At 43.4% G+C, this 14,342-nt stretch overlaps 1 protein-coding gene across 1 annotated transcript in view; it reads right to left on the bottom strand.

Moving 5' to 3' along the window:
- Positions 1-14,249, bottom strand: part of tmprss7 (transmembrane serine protease 7) — a 14,470-nt gene extending 221 nt beyond the window's left edge. Inside the window, exons 1-17 of the mRNA XM_070553199.1 lie at positions 14,025-14,249; positions 11,928-12,132; positions 6,668-6,798; positions 6,516-6,583; positions 6,248-6,441; positions 6,140-6,175; positions 5,842-6,070; positions 5,520-5,644; positions 5,259-5,359; positions 5,080-5,186; positions 4,854-4,990; positions 4,662-4,769; positions 1,567-1,674; positions 1,376-1,492; positions 973-1,153; positions 356-624; positions 28-164 (exon numbers count right to left, since the gene is read on the bottom strand). Of these exons, the coding sequence (XP_070409300.1) occupies positions 28-164; positions 356-624; positions 973-1,153; positions 1,376-1,492; positions 1,567-1,674; positions 4,662-4,769; positions 4,854-4,990; positions 5,080-5,186; positions 5,259-5,359; positions 5,520-5,644; positions 5,842-6,070; positions 6,140-6,175; positions 6,248-6,441; positions 6,516-6,583; positions 6,668-6,798; positions 11,928-12,132; positions 14,025-14,096 (2,325 nt within the window). The 5' untranslated portion in view covers positions 14,097-14,249. The remainder of the gene's footprint in view (positions 1-27; positions 165-355; positions 625-972; positions 1,154-1,375; positions 1,493-1,566; positions 1,675-4,661; positions 4,770-4,853; positions 4,991-5,079; positions 5,187-5,258; positions 5,360-5,519; positions 5,645-5,841; positions 6,071-6,139; positions 6,176-6,247; positions 6,442-6,515; positions 6,584-6,667; positions 6,799-11,927; positions 12,133-14,024) is intronic.
- Positions 14,250-14,342: the final 93 nt, after the last annotated feature.

Below are 14,342 nucleotides of genomic sequence, written 5' to 3' on the forward strand. Positions count from 1 at the left end.
GTGAGTTTTAGGTTCATGACATCTCACCCTGCAGGCGTCCCTCTCTCCTGATGGGACCCCTGCACATATCATGCGTGGGGAGATGATGCCATAAGTCTTCTTACACTCCACCTGATTGGTTATGGACACTTGTGCTTTTTGGAGCACCGAGGGCAGCACCTTATCTGCAGAAGGTCGGGATGTGTCATTATTTAGTCATTTATTATCTAAAGTAAACAATACGTCATGAAACGTTCATATATGCTGTTTATGTTAGCATCACATCAATTTGCAGCCCAAAACCTGCCAAATTGACTAAGTTTCGACCATGTTTATGTCAGTTTTACATGCACCTCCAATGAAAGCCACTACTGACCGTCCTCGAACCGGTACCCCCATCCTGTGACAATGCAGCGGTAGCTGTCAGTGACCGTGTAGGATGAGGGGGGGAGGCAGATGGGCTGGATCAGAGGGCTGAGCGAGGGGGGCCAGGCCTTCTTTAGCTGCAGCAGAGCGATGTCATAGTCAAACGTGTTAGCGTTGTAGTACTCGTGCACAACGATCCTCTGGATCTCCGCTGCGTGTCTGGCACTGCCCTGCACCAGCATGCCGAGGTAGGCCATCCAGTAACGTGGGTCAGAGAGCCTGTGGGGTCAGAGGTCACTATCTGAAAACAGATGCCAGGGGAGGTTCTAGAGGCAGACTTGTGAGAAAACATGAAAAAGGTTGTCTTTAATTTTTTCTAATTTTAGTGTTTATTCACAACAATATATTATGAATTCAGTTACTTTACATACACGATAGGTTTCAAAATACTGTATAACTATTGATGCTTAGGCTCCGCCCTCAGCAGGGGGGCCGCAGGGGAAGCCTCAGCTTGTTGTCAGGGTGGCACTGGCCCACTCTGAACATCTTCTAGGACCTCCCCTGACAGATGTAGATTCTTCAGTTAAATCTATAAATTACAGAATGGGCATTTTCATAATGGCTGACCTGTCTTTGCTGAAGCAGTGGGCAGCTGAGACAAGCCACTCAGAGGAGATGATGGAGGCGCCGCAGTACAGGTTACTGTCAAAGTGAAGGCTGACCTGCCAAGGCCACTCCCCTTCTACAGCATTAACCCCGCCCACAATACGCTGGAGGCCCACTTTCTTGAAGGCAGGGAGACCACAGGCTGAGGGAGACGGCACTCATTGTGTTAGCAATTGTTGCAGACATTTCTAAACAGGCTGGTAAAAGAAGGAGCTTTTTATTTATCAGTGAGAAATCAAAGATAAAATTAAAGATACAAGAGCATAACTTTTTTACACAATTTAAGACATTTTTTCTCGCAATAATTTATTAAACAAATTGGCTCTGGAGTCATGCCAGCAACCATCATGTCAGGTTGACTCACCACAGTCCGCCTCATCGCTGCCATCCTGGCAGTCGGGGGCATCGTCACATTTTGCGTTTTTCTTCAGGATGCAGGCCCCACTCCTGCACCGATACCTGATCTCAGAGCAGGTTGCTTCTGAACAAACAAAACACAACTTTTAATGGAGAAAATGCAAACAACAAATTCATTTGAAAGTATAAAAAGCGAACCCTCAGTGCAGTTGATCTCATCTGAACCATCAATGCAGTCAACCTCTCCGTTGCACACTAACAAAGCGTGTGGAGGATTCTTACTCCCACAGTTAATAGTGGGCCTTGCTGTGAAAACACACAGACAAACACAGATGTGTGGTAATTTTACTTTCACAGGTTAAAATAATCAAAATAGTAACTCAGGCATATAGAAAACCTTAGGATTTAAGTTTTGGAGGCCTAATCCTGCCCAACTTAACGATCAACCAGCCAATCAACCAGTCAGCCAACCAGTCAGCCAGCCGCCCTCCCAACCAACCAACCAACCAACCAACCAACCAGCCAACAAACCACCCAACCTCCCATCCAACCAACCAACCAACCAACAAACAAACCAGCCAGCCAATCAGCCTCCCATCCAACCAACTGACCAACCACCCAACCAGCCAGCCAGCCAGCCAACCAGTCAACCAACCAGTCAACCAACCAGCCAGCCAACCAGCCAACCAACCAGCCAGCCAGCCATGCAGCCTCCCAACCAACCAACCAACCAACCAGCCAGCCAGCCAGCCAGCCACCCAGCCTCCCATCCAACCAACCAACCAACCAACCAACCAACCAGCCAACCAGCCAGCCACCCAGCCTCCCATCCAACCAACCAACCAACCAACCAACCAGCCACCCAGCCTCCCATCCAACCAACCAACCAACCAACCAGCCAGCCAGCCAGCCAGTCAACCAACCAACCAACCAGCCAACCAGCCACCCAGCCAAACAGACAAGCCAGCAACCAATCAATCAATCAGTTGGGAAAAATACTAAATAAACAACTAAATAAATAAACAAATATTTCAAGAGGGAAAATAAATACAAAGGTAAATTAGGAAAATAATAAAAAAAAATGGAAATAAAAAAGAAACAAACAAACAAACAAGCAAACAAACAAACAAGCAAACAAACTAACAACTAACTAACTAACTAACTAACTATCTACACTCAAAAATATAAACGCAACACCTTTGTTTCTGCTCAGATTTTTCATGAGATTGATTTAAAGATCTAAAATTCATTCCAGATACACAAAATTACCATTTCTCTCGAACATTGTTCACAAATCAGTCTAAATGTGTGACAGTGAGAACTTCGGCTTTGCTGAGATAATCCATCCAACCTCACAGGTGTGCTACATCAAGATGCTGATACGACATCATGAGTAGTACACAGGTGTACCTTGTACTGACCACAATAAAAGGCCACCCTGGAATGTGCAGTTTTATCTCACAGCAAAATGCCACAGATGCCACAAGTATTGAGGGAGCCTGCAGTTGGCATGCTGACAGCAGGAATGTCAATCAGATCTGTTGCTTGTGCATTGAATATTCATTTTTCCACCATAAGCCGTCTCCAAAGGCGTTTCAGGGAATATGGCAGTACATCCAACCAGCCTTACAACCGCAGACGACGTGTAACCACACCAGTCCAGGAGCCACTCAGACAGCTGCTGAAACAATTGGTTTGCATAACAAAACAATTTCTGCACAAACTGTCAGAAACCGTCTCAGCGAAGCTCAACTGCATGCTCGTATTACTCATCGGGGTCTTGACCTGACTCCAGCTCGTCGCCGTAACAGACTTGAGTGGGCAAATGATCACATTCGATGGCGTCTGGCACGTTGGAGAGGTGTTCTCTTCACGGATGACTCTCGGTTTACATTGTTCAGGGCAAATGGCAGACAGCGTGTGTGGGTGAGCGCTCTGCTGATGTCAATGTTGTGGATCGAGTAGCCTATGGTGGTGGTGGGGTTATGGTATGGGCAGGCATCTGTTATGGACAAAAAACACAGGTGCATTTTATTGATGGCATTTTGAATGCACAGAGACACCATGATGAGATCCTGAGGCCCATTGTTGTGCCATACTTCCATGAATATCACCTCATGTTTCAGCAAGATAATGCACGACCCCATGTTGCAAGGATCTGCACACAGTTCTTGGAAGCTGACAATGTCCCAGTTCTTGCATGGCCAGCATACTCACCGGACATGTCACCCATTGAGTATGTTTGGGATGTGCCTGACCGGCGTAAACGACAGCGTGTACCAGTTCCCACTAATATCCAACAACTTCGCACAGCCATTGAGGAGGAGTGGACCAACATTCCACAGGCCACAACTGACAATCTGATAAACTCAATGCGAAGAAGATGTGTTGCACTGCATGAGGCAAATGGTGGTCACACCAGATACTGACAGGTTCTGAGTCCCCAGACCCCCAATAAAGCAAAAAACTGCACATTCCAGGGTGGCCTTTTATTGTGGGCAGTATAAGGTACACCTGTGCACTACTCATGATGTCAGATCAGCATCTTGATTTGGCACACCTGTGAGGTGGGATGGATTATCTCAGCAAAGCGCAGGTGCTCACTATCACACATTTAGACTGATTTGTGAACAATGTTTGAGAAAAATGGTAATATTGTGTATCTGGAATGAATTTTAGATCTTTAAATCCATCTCATGGAAAATCGGAGCAGAAACAAAGGTGTTGCGTGTATATTTTTGTTGAGTGTAACTAACTAGGGAAATAACAGCTAAATTACTAAATTAATTAATTAATTAATTTATTATTAAGTAAATAAAGTGAAGACATTAATAAACTATGAAATTATAAATACATTCATAAATGTGCAAATAAACACACAGTAAACAACTTAATAAACAATTAAATTAATAGATTAATATCATATTAATAAATTCTATTCAATTCAGTTTATTTATATAACGCCAAATCACGACAAAATTAACCTCAAAGCACTTCACAAACATTCCGATACAGGTCAGTTCATTAAGCCAATCAGTAAAAAGTTTCCTATATCAGGAACCCAGCAGGTTGCATCGAGTCTCTGACTTGTGTCAGAGTCTTTACAGCAATCCTCATTTGAAGCAAGCATGAAGTGACAGTGGAGAGAATAAATAAATAATATAAACAAATAACTAATTAAATACGTTAAAAATTAATCATCTAAATATTATTTATTTATCTATTTTATTGTGATTTTGGCAGGACGAGCCCTCCATATCAAGCAGCTTAATGTAAAACGTAAACCCACGCACAGCAGAAGAGCTCGTCGCTCTCGTCCCCGCAGTCATCCAGACCATCACAGAGTCGGCTCTTCTCCACACAGATCCCCGTGTTGCACAGGAAGTGGCTTTCTGGACAGGCTGTTGGGTTGACATGTACCCCTAAGATCTCAGTGCATAAACACGTTTATTGACTACTGAATCAGGGTGATGTCCAGCGCTTACGGTGGCTGATGTTGAAGCTGCTGTATGAAGCCTGAAAAGGCTGAGCAGAGCTGGAAGAGCTACAAAGAAACTCCACCTCTGGGCTGGGGTGATCGATCCGAAACACGGTGTGGTATCCCACGTAGCTACCGCAGAAACTGAGAAAGAAGACATCCACAAATGAAGCTTCAAAATTGAGAACGTTCTTTATGTTAGGCAGAAGATTTTTACAGCTGCAGCCACATACATGACTTCATTGACTTTCCACCAGCCGTTGTTGCAGCCTTGTATGTCCTTTGCTTTCAATACATAGTTCTGAAAGCGTAGCGCCACGCCTAAATGTGGGCTTGGTGTCTGCAAAAATATAAAACGAACATCTTTGTATAAACAAAAAAGCTACTAATAATGTGTTCATGTAAGATGTACCTTGAACTTCCAGGTGCAGGAGCACTTAGGGGGCAGCAGGCTGGGGTAGAAGGGGCTGTAGATGTTACCATCAGACTGGGTCTCAATTTGAGACAAACACACTGAAAAGGACAAGTCTGCATCAGCTTTTAATCTGTGTGACCTCTGACCTTTCAGAGTTTAGCTATGATTTAGCTCAAAATTGACTATTCTGGTCTATCTCAGAAAATCAGAATTAAGTTTGTGGTTGTAAGGTGTGTAATGGGGCATAATGAGTCCTACCCTTGTCATTGATAGCCTCAAAGTACCCTTTGAAGCTCTTGTTGTCGCCTGTCATTCTGAAGGAGAGCAACATGATGTTGGAGGTGGAGACAATGGAGACGGGGCTGGACACCGGCTCACACAGGCTACAGCACAGAAACACAATAAAAGCCTTGCATGAAAACTTTAGAGTTCCTCAAACATCTGATGTTTTCTTCAAAAGCCAAAGCAGAAAAATGAGATCAACTTCGATGCAACTGTTTGGAGATGTAGTAACACAATTACGGTTTGATTTCAAAAAACAGAAGAAGAGAATGAAAAGGAGTGTCTGCCGCTGACTTACCTGTGCAGAATGCGCCCCCTCATGGGCAGCAGAGCGTCGTACACAGTCAGGGCGTCGCTCACACAGTCAGAGGGCTCGATGACAAACGATGTGATGGTTAGACGGATCAGAGAGTCCGGCACCGAGGTGAGCTTCACCTGGCAGTTCACACCTCCCCATGAGGAGTAGATGCTTAGAGGGACGCTGGCTCCGAGAATGTTGGCATACAGTTTATCTACACACTGTGAGCCTGGCAGAAGATAAACAACTCAAAAACGTGTCCTCAAACAAGACCTAAATTAGGGTTTTTTGTCCCTACCTCCTGTGCTTGATGTGTAATCTGAACGCTGAACACCTGCAGATGAATTGAGCTCATTTCAGTAAAAGTAAAGACTTTTCAGGCTGAATGATGAACACAGAAACGCACTGTTGATGAGGATGGAGTCTATGTCCACTGGAAGGCCCAGCAGGTAGCCAATGGAGGACCTGTTCTGCAGACTGGCACCCACTGAGTCTCTGAGAATGGCCTCGACACACTCGTCACACACTGATGTGCTCTTCACTTGTGGAATTACAAACACCATCCAGAAACTCACCAACAATCCTCCCTTGTTGTTGTTGCTTTTGGGTGAAAACACAGGTGAGAATCTGTAAACAGGACGTCTTCATGATGACTAACAAGCTTTGATTTGTACCTGAGGTCTGAAATGATCGCTTGCTTGTAGAGTCTGGCCACCGGGGACGTCCTGTACACGCTGCTCACCTGTGACACACCAACAATTACCACACACTCTGTCTTACCTCAGCACTTTACACCACGAAGCAGCAGGGTTTCACTGGTACACACCACATTTTGTAATTTGTTTGCCATGGAGACAAACTCATGGGACTCCACCTGGCGGTACTCTGGGATGAAATCCATGTTAGCGACACGGAACATCCCAGCGAAATAGGCTCCGCCGTAATATTCCCTGCGAACTTCAGAAATCAAAAGATGTGATGAAAGAAGTGTGCCACACACACACACACACACACACACACACACACACACGCGCGCACACACACACACACGCGCGCACACACACACACACACACACACACACACACACACACACACACACACACACACACACACACCTGATTCTACAATTGTCTTTATTTACTGAAATGGGACAACTGTGTGAAATTTTATGCTCACCCAGCCAGCTTACATGTAGGTGGGCCCCATGTGGGCTCCATGAGGAAAACAGTATGACTGAACAGTATGGTTCCCAACAAGTTCTGTCCGTGGTTTACTTGGTGGCCCCACCAAGGTTTGCCCACGTAGATTTAAAACCCCTGCATGGGTTTTCAGATGGACTCAGCTGGTTTGACTCATACATGAACCCGTTAAAACCAAGCCCCCACAATGCGGGTGAAAAATTGAGGCCAACGCGAAGTGACAAAAATTGCAGTTCCACCCTCATCCACTAGGGGCTGGTGTCAGAAGCGAGCAAATCCTCATTGACTCCCATGTTAAAAATACCAATTTCACAGCAGAAATAAACATGTTTACAGCCTGGTTCCAAAACATGTTTTTTGTTTAAATTATCTAGTTTACACTCATGACAACTCTGACGGGGGTGAACTTTTTTCCTCACTCTTCTGTTTAAGTGTATTAAAAGCCTAAAATTCAGTATAATTAATGAGCATCAGACCCACGTGACCACAGAGCTAGCTCCGTGGAAAGGCCTCAGTAGAGCCTCGGTCTGGCTTGGAAACTGTTCCGGGATTTTGAGTCTCTGTGTTTGTGTATTCTTGTTTGGATATTATTTGTGCGACTGCTGGACAAAATGACTTGCTGTGGCATTAATTGCACTAATAGAGCGTCCAAGGAGTCTCCACTTCATTTTTTTTCGGTAAGTAAAATTATATTTATGTATTTTAGGTCACTGCCGAGCTGAGCTTAGATTTTAACGTGTACTGTTTAACCATGAAATTTAAATGTAATAGGGTAAAACCCAGTTCATTTAACATAATGCTGCACTTTAGAAAATGGGTTGAAATATAACATGTTGGTGGAGCTGGGTTCCGACTATTGGCTTGTGGAGCTCTCGGGAGACCGATGTTTTCCACCCAGTTCTCCCCTCCCCGCAGCTCGGCGCATCTCTGTCTGATCGCGGCTTCTGTGTGCTGTGCGGGCTGCCGGCTTGTGGAGCTCTGGGATGGAAACCTTTCCACCCGGTTCTCCCCAGCAGCAGCTCTGCACATCTCGGATCGCAGCGGCGCTTGTCTGCTGTGTGGCTGCCGGCTTGTGGAGCTCTCGGAGACCTCTGTGTTCCACCCGGTTTTACCCAGCGGTCAGCCCGGCGTATCTCTGACTCAGAAGCTCTGGTGTTGTGCACAGTTAACTCCGGTTTTCGTTAACTTAGCTCCCACCTCCACGTTAGCTTTGGGTTAGCTTCAGGTTAGCTTGTAGCTAGTTCGACCAGGTGTCGTCAGATGATCCCAGCCTTACAGCCCCACCCTCAGCTCCACCTCTCTTCCCTTTTGTGGAATTGTCTGGGCTTGACGGAACCTGTGACACGGTCAAAATGGCGGTGTTGGCCACCTCCCTTTTGGCCTCAAAAACGTGTTATTGGAGTCTATGGAAACCCATTGTCCAATATATATGTCGATGGTTAAAACCTACGTGGGGCCACCATGTAAACCGTGGCCAAAACCTGTTGGTAACCATAACTGTGATATACAAGTGCAGGTCAAATACTACATATTCTGCATCATGGAGTAAACTCGTCAGCAAATACCATAGAAAATCACCTTTTGTTAGTGATTAAAGGTCATTTCCAGATTAACTGATGTCTATTATTCTACAGAGAGAAAGATTGTATTTAGGACTGGAGTAAACATCCCAACAATATCATCTAAAGGTCAAATTTTAGACACCTAAGAGTCACCTTAGGTGTGTTCTTGCTGTGTCTTTGTAAATCCATGCTTTCGTTCTTTTTTAAACACAGAAACAGTTTTGTTTACCTGTTTGTAGCTACAGTTTCGCCGACAGCTGCCGGCTTCTTCAGGCTGACGCTGATGGTGGCGCGTCACTTCCTTCTCCGTTTATCTGCGGGCAGCAGAGGACGTTGTCGCCCTCTACTGCCCGCTCTCCCCTCTCCGACGATGCAGTCCCATGCGTGGTCCAGCGTGTAAACTCCGTCGTCCCTGTTCATGGTCCCACATCCACGTCTCCTTATCTCTATTGCTTCCTTGATCCATCTTTTGTATTTTTGTTGTTCGGTGGTTATGATCCGTGTCTTGTCCCAGTCCATTATATGGTTTTCTCTTAAGCAATGATCTGTTACGGCTGACTTTTTTATTGTACTTTCTGCTTCTTCTTTTGCTGCTCTTGTGTGTTTACGATTTGCCTCTTTCTCGCACTCCTTTCTGTGTTCTATTGTCCGTGTGTTGAGTTGGCGTCCGGTTTCTCCTATGTATGTTTTATTGCATATTTTGCATGGGATTTCGTAGATGACTCCACATTTTTGTCCAGCTGATATTTTGTCTTTTGGGTGTACTAGTCTGTTTCTAACTGTTGTGTATGGCTTTGTTGGTGTGTTTATGTTGTGTTTTTTCATTGTTGCTCTTATTTTTTCCGTTATGCCTCTGATGTATGGTAGTGTTATCACTGGTTTTGGTTCTTGTCTTTCTGGGTTTCTGGTTCTTTTTGTGGGTTGTTCTTTGCTTTCTGTTTTTGTTTGTTGTTTTCCTTTGTTTATTGCCCATGTCGGGTATGCGCAGGTCTTTAAAGCATGTTGTATGTGTTTGTCCTCTTGTTTACGGTCTCTCTCTTCTGTTATTATGTTTGCTCGGTGATATAATGTTCTGATTACTGACATTTCGTGTATGGTGGGGTGTTCTGATGTCCATAATAAATATTGGTCTGTGTGTGTTGGTTTCCTGTATGTGTTTATGTTTAGGGTCCCGTCGGTCTGCCTGGTGATTTTCATGTCCATAAATGCTATGCTGCCTTCTGTTTCTAACTCATAAGTGAATTTTATGTTGCCCGTGTCGTCAATATTGTTTAAGTGTTGTGTTAGTGTTTCTGTTTGACCTTTTGGTATGATTTCTAGTATGTCATCCACGTAGCGTTTCCATAGTTTTATTTTGCAGTTTGGGGGGGCGGTGGCTATGGCTTTTTGTTCCAGGTCTTCCATGAAAAACTCGCACAGGGTGGCTGATAACAGGTTACCCATGGCGAAGCCTTCCAGTTGTTTGTATATTATGTTGTCGTATGTGAAGTAAGTGGAGTTAGCTACCAGTCCTATCAGTTGTGCTATGTCGTCTGCTGTGAGGTTTGTCCTTTTATGTAAAGTTTTGTCTTGTCTGATTCTGTTAACCCTTTGATGCATAATGGTCACTACAGTGGACAGGTACTCAAAATTGTTATTTATTTGTTTTTGCTATTAAGCACAGCTGTTGAAGACTTTATTGTATTTGAGCCCCTCCATTTGGACTTCAGTGAGTCAAGCCAACATATTTCATGTGCAGAATGCATGCTGTCCACTGAGGTGGACATGTAATAAATAATTCGTAAATTATAAAATTTTACTAAAAATATTTGTTGAAATTTGTTTCATTCACACCTAAAGACGAATGAAAAAAATTGTTAAAAAATCATGGTTGAAGATTTCATGATTCATGCATCAAAGGGTTAACTACTATGTCTATGGTTTTTTGGGTTGGTGTTTTTGTGAACAGAGATGTGACGTCATGTGAGATGAGTATGTCGTTGTCTTCTATTGTAATTTCCTTTAGTTCTTTTGCCAATTCTTTTGCCAAATAAGAGCAACAATGAAAAAACACAACATAAACACACCAACAAAGCCATACACAACAGTTAGAAACAGATTAGTACACCCAAAAGACAAAATATCAGCTGGACAAAAATGTGGAGTCATCTACGAAATCCCATGCAAAATATGCAATAAAACATACATAGGAGAAACCCGACGCCAACTCAATACACGGACAATAGAACACAGAAAGGAGTGCGAGAAAGAGGCAAATCGTAAACACACAAGAGCAGCAAAAGAAGAAGCAGAAAGTACAATAAAAAAGTCAGCCGTAACAGATCATTGCTTAAGAGAAAACCATATAATGGACTGGGACAACACACGGATCATAACCACTGAACAACAAAAATACAAAAGATGGATCAAGGAAGCAATCGAGATAAGGAGACGTGGATGTGGGACCATGAACAGGGACGACGGAGTTTACATGCTGGACCACGCATGGGACTGCATCGTCGGAGAGGGGAGAGCGGGCAGTAGAGGGCGACAACGTCCTCTGCTGCCCGCAGATAAACGGAGAAGGAAGTGACGCGCCACCATCAGCGTCAGCCTGAAGAAGCCGGCAGCTGTCGGCGAAACTGTAGCTACAAACAGGTAAACAAAACTGTTTCTGTGTTTAAAAAAGAACGAAAGCATGGACCTAAGAGTCACATCTCAAACTCAACAGGCTTCAGTTAGCAGAGTAAAGTATAAACGTGTCCTAGAAAAGTCTTTTCTTTACAATAGGAAACTGTTCTTTGAATCTTTAAACAGTGTTTAAAACTTTGTTGAGGCTCACAATGGCCCAGGAGCCCTGATATTGGGCCAAACACAACCCCATAATAAAGCCCCAATAAGATGACTGACAGGTTTGCCACTCCCACTCAGCCAGGACATGAAAATTTGCTGTTAGCATCATTGTGAAGGACATTTATGAATAGGCAAAATTGAAGTAAGTTGGGACATGCTAATTTAAGGTGGTGTGAAGCTCATGACGTGGTAGCTCATCACATAGGTCCGCTGTAAAGTACAAAGACTGAACAGCTAAGGCTTGTTTGGATGGGTTGCAGTAAAAAAAAAACTTAATGCCTAGAAGCATGGAGAAAACCAAACAAAACATATCAGCATGGCGGTGGAGGTTTTATGGTTTGGGAACCTTGTGGTTAATGTTGTTCATTCGTCCAAATTTAGACAAAACTTGGTTATTGCAAAGAAGTGTGGTCCAAACTTCCTCCACAATCATGTGAGAGCCTGATGAGACAACATAAAGGGTTTGTATTGTGTCGTTGTAAATGTACTCACAGACAAAGACCCAGAGGAGCGACCATATGATCACCACCAACACAAACACGACCGCGGTGACGATGACGGTGATGTGTGGGATGTTCAGCAGGTAGGCCACCAGCCTCTTTAGTCCTTTGGGCCTTCGTCTGCTCTTCCTGTACAGCCTGCGCAGCTTCCGCAGCGTGTAATCCACCGTGTTGACCTCCACAGACACATCTTTGATCTAAACGACCAGGAGAGGGGGTAACAGGGTCATTTCCATGCAGCGGCAGTTCATTGTTTTTTGCCCTTTGATGGAATCACTTCTATATGAACGCATTTCTAATCAGGACGTGGTAGATGGTGCAGAAATGATAACGCCATCACACACCGGACAAGCAATTTGTCCCAGAATGAGCGGTGGCAGCAGCTCGTCTGCTGAACACAGTGCCTGCACACATGAAGGAGAATATTTGAAAGCAATACTATCTGAATCAGATGTAATGCTCAGCACTCATTAAGTTACCCCACGCACATGTATTATTCATTCAGTGTCATCCCATACCGTGCAACATGGCACCTAATCCATCACAAGTTCTCAGGGTATAGATTCCCACAGGGTGGGGGCGTGGTCATTTATCTTACATATTTTTAATAAAGAGACAAAGTCGGAGTTAAAATATGACAGGTTAAGACTGAAACATGACCCTAACGTTACATTTTTGCGGAAGTGAAGGTCTGAAAATACTAAAATTTAGTCACTTGATGTAATTACTAAAAAACACATAAATCATGTTGAAATAGGAGGAATTTCCGAGGGATTATAGAGACAACTGACTGAAAAAGGCTAAAGCGGGCCTTTAAGCTGTAAATTAATGTGATATTTTAGCTCAAATACAGTATTTTATTCACCTGTAAATGAATGATTCACCAGTTTATAGCAAAGACCTACTCCTTCATGACTAAGAATAGTTTAGCATGCTCTGGGACATTTAAAAAATAGCTTTTAGAGACTTTTATGTTAACCAATCCCACTTGAGTTGACTAATTTAATATAAAAACCTGTATTAGATCATTTTTGTTCTGCAACCACTCAGACTTGCTTTTTTGTAGAGAATTTGGCTCCAGATGAATTAAGATAGTTGAAAACATGGAAACATCTGGAGCCGACATGTCCTGGTGTGACATTTGCACATGGAGGCTGTTAGTGCAGCTTCTGTAGCATGATTGGCATTCTGATGTAGAAATAGAAAACGGGTCTGTTTTTGCTCCTGTTCAGTTATCTAGCAGGGAAAAACCAGTCATGCAAACCATTAAGGAGCGTCAAGAGCTGAAAAGACCAACTAAAATTAAACTTTTTACCACACCGGTGTTAAAAAGTACAAAACTAAAGTCGATACTTTGTCTAAAACATTAAGAAAATGCAGAGGATGATCGGAAATCGTTCATTAATAAAGGAGAATTCTAAATACCGGTAACATAAAAACAAGGTCACCGTTAGAATAAAGCAGATTGATAATTTAAAAAAATTGACGTGCAGAAATAAGGGATGGACAATATATCTGCATCAGTTATCTGAATTGGCCGATGTTAGTCATTTTTTAACATATCGGTATCAGTCCAATAAATATAAGCGGACCGATATTAACAGCCGATATTGTATCCATCTTGCCTCCGTTTGTTAGCCTGTTTCGGAGGGTGAGGGGGTGATGTGTATCTTTTTTGTCATGTGAACAGTGATTGTAATAATCTCAGAAACTTAAATGTGTATTCATAATAACGTAAATTCGGCTTTAATAATTTTCATTTTATACAAAATTACTGATTTTAGAAGCATTAATGCCAATATATCGGTATCAGCTAACATCGGTTATCAGCCACAACAGTGATCTTAATATCGGATATCGGCCCAAAAATTTCATATCGGTGCATCACTAGCAGAAATGCATCAAAACTGTTATGAAACCTAAAAAATAATACATTTTAGCCAGGAGATCCATATTTTATTCTAATAATTTATTATCTCAAGGACAAAATCTTCTCAGTGAAGAAATGAACATGAAAAACAAAAACTAATTGGAGTAAAAAAAATCCCTCCAAAATAAAAGCTTTTCATGTGCTTTATTTCTTACTCACACTGGCTGTGTCCGGTTCAGATGCATCACCGTCTCCACTCGTCTGCTCAGTCTCCTCCTGATTTGTGCCCATGACACGATTACCATCAAGCCGTCATCATCGAACTCCTAATCCTAGCCTTTTTTGCTCCATATTCTGTCCACCTCAGGAGCTGCCGGTAAACTGTGCCGAGTCACACACAACGCCGTCCTCTGTCAACAGGTGTCTGAAACCGGATCCTTCTCCACTGATGAGAGGCCGAGAACCCGACAACCTCCCGTCCCACGGCTAAGGTTTCATTCGCTAACCTCCATCACTTCTTGTCGAGTCACATTCACC

The sequence above is a fragment of the Nothobranchius furzeri genome, chromosome 7, assembly GCF_043380555.1.
Source record: "Nothobranchius furzeri strain GRZ-AD chromosome 7, NfurGRZ-RIMD1, whole genome shotgun sequence".
Taxonomy (NCBI): Eukaryota; Metazoa; Chordata; class Actinopteri; order Cyprinodontiformes; family Nothobranchiidae; genus Nothobranchius; species Nothobranchius furzeri.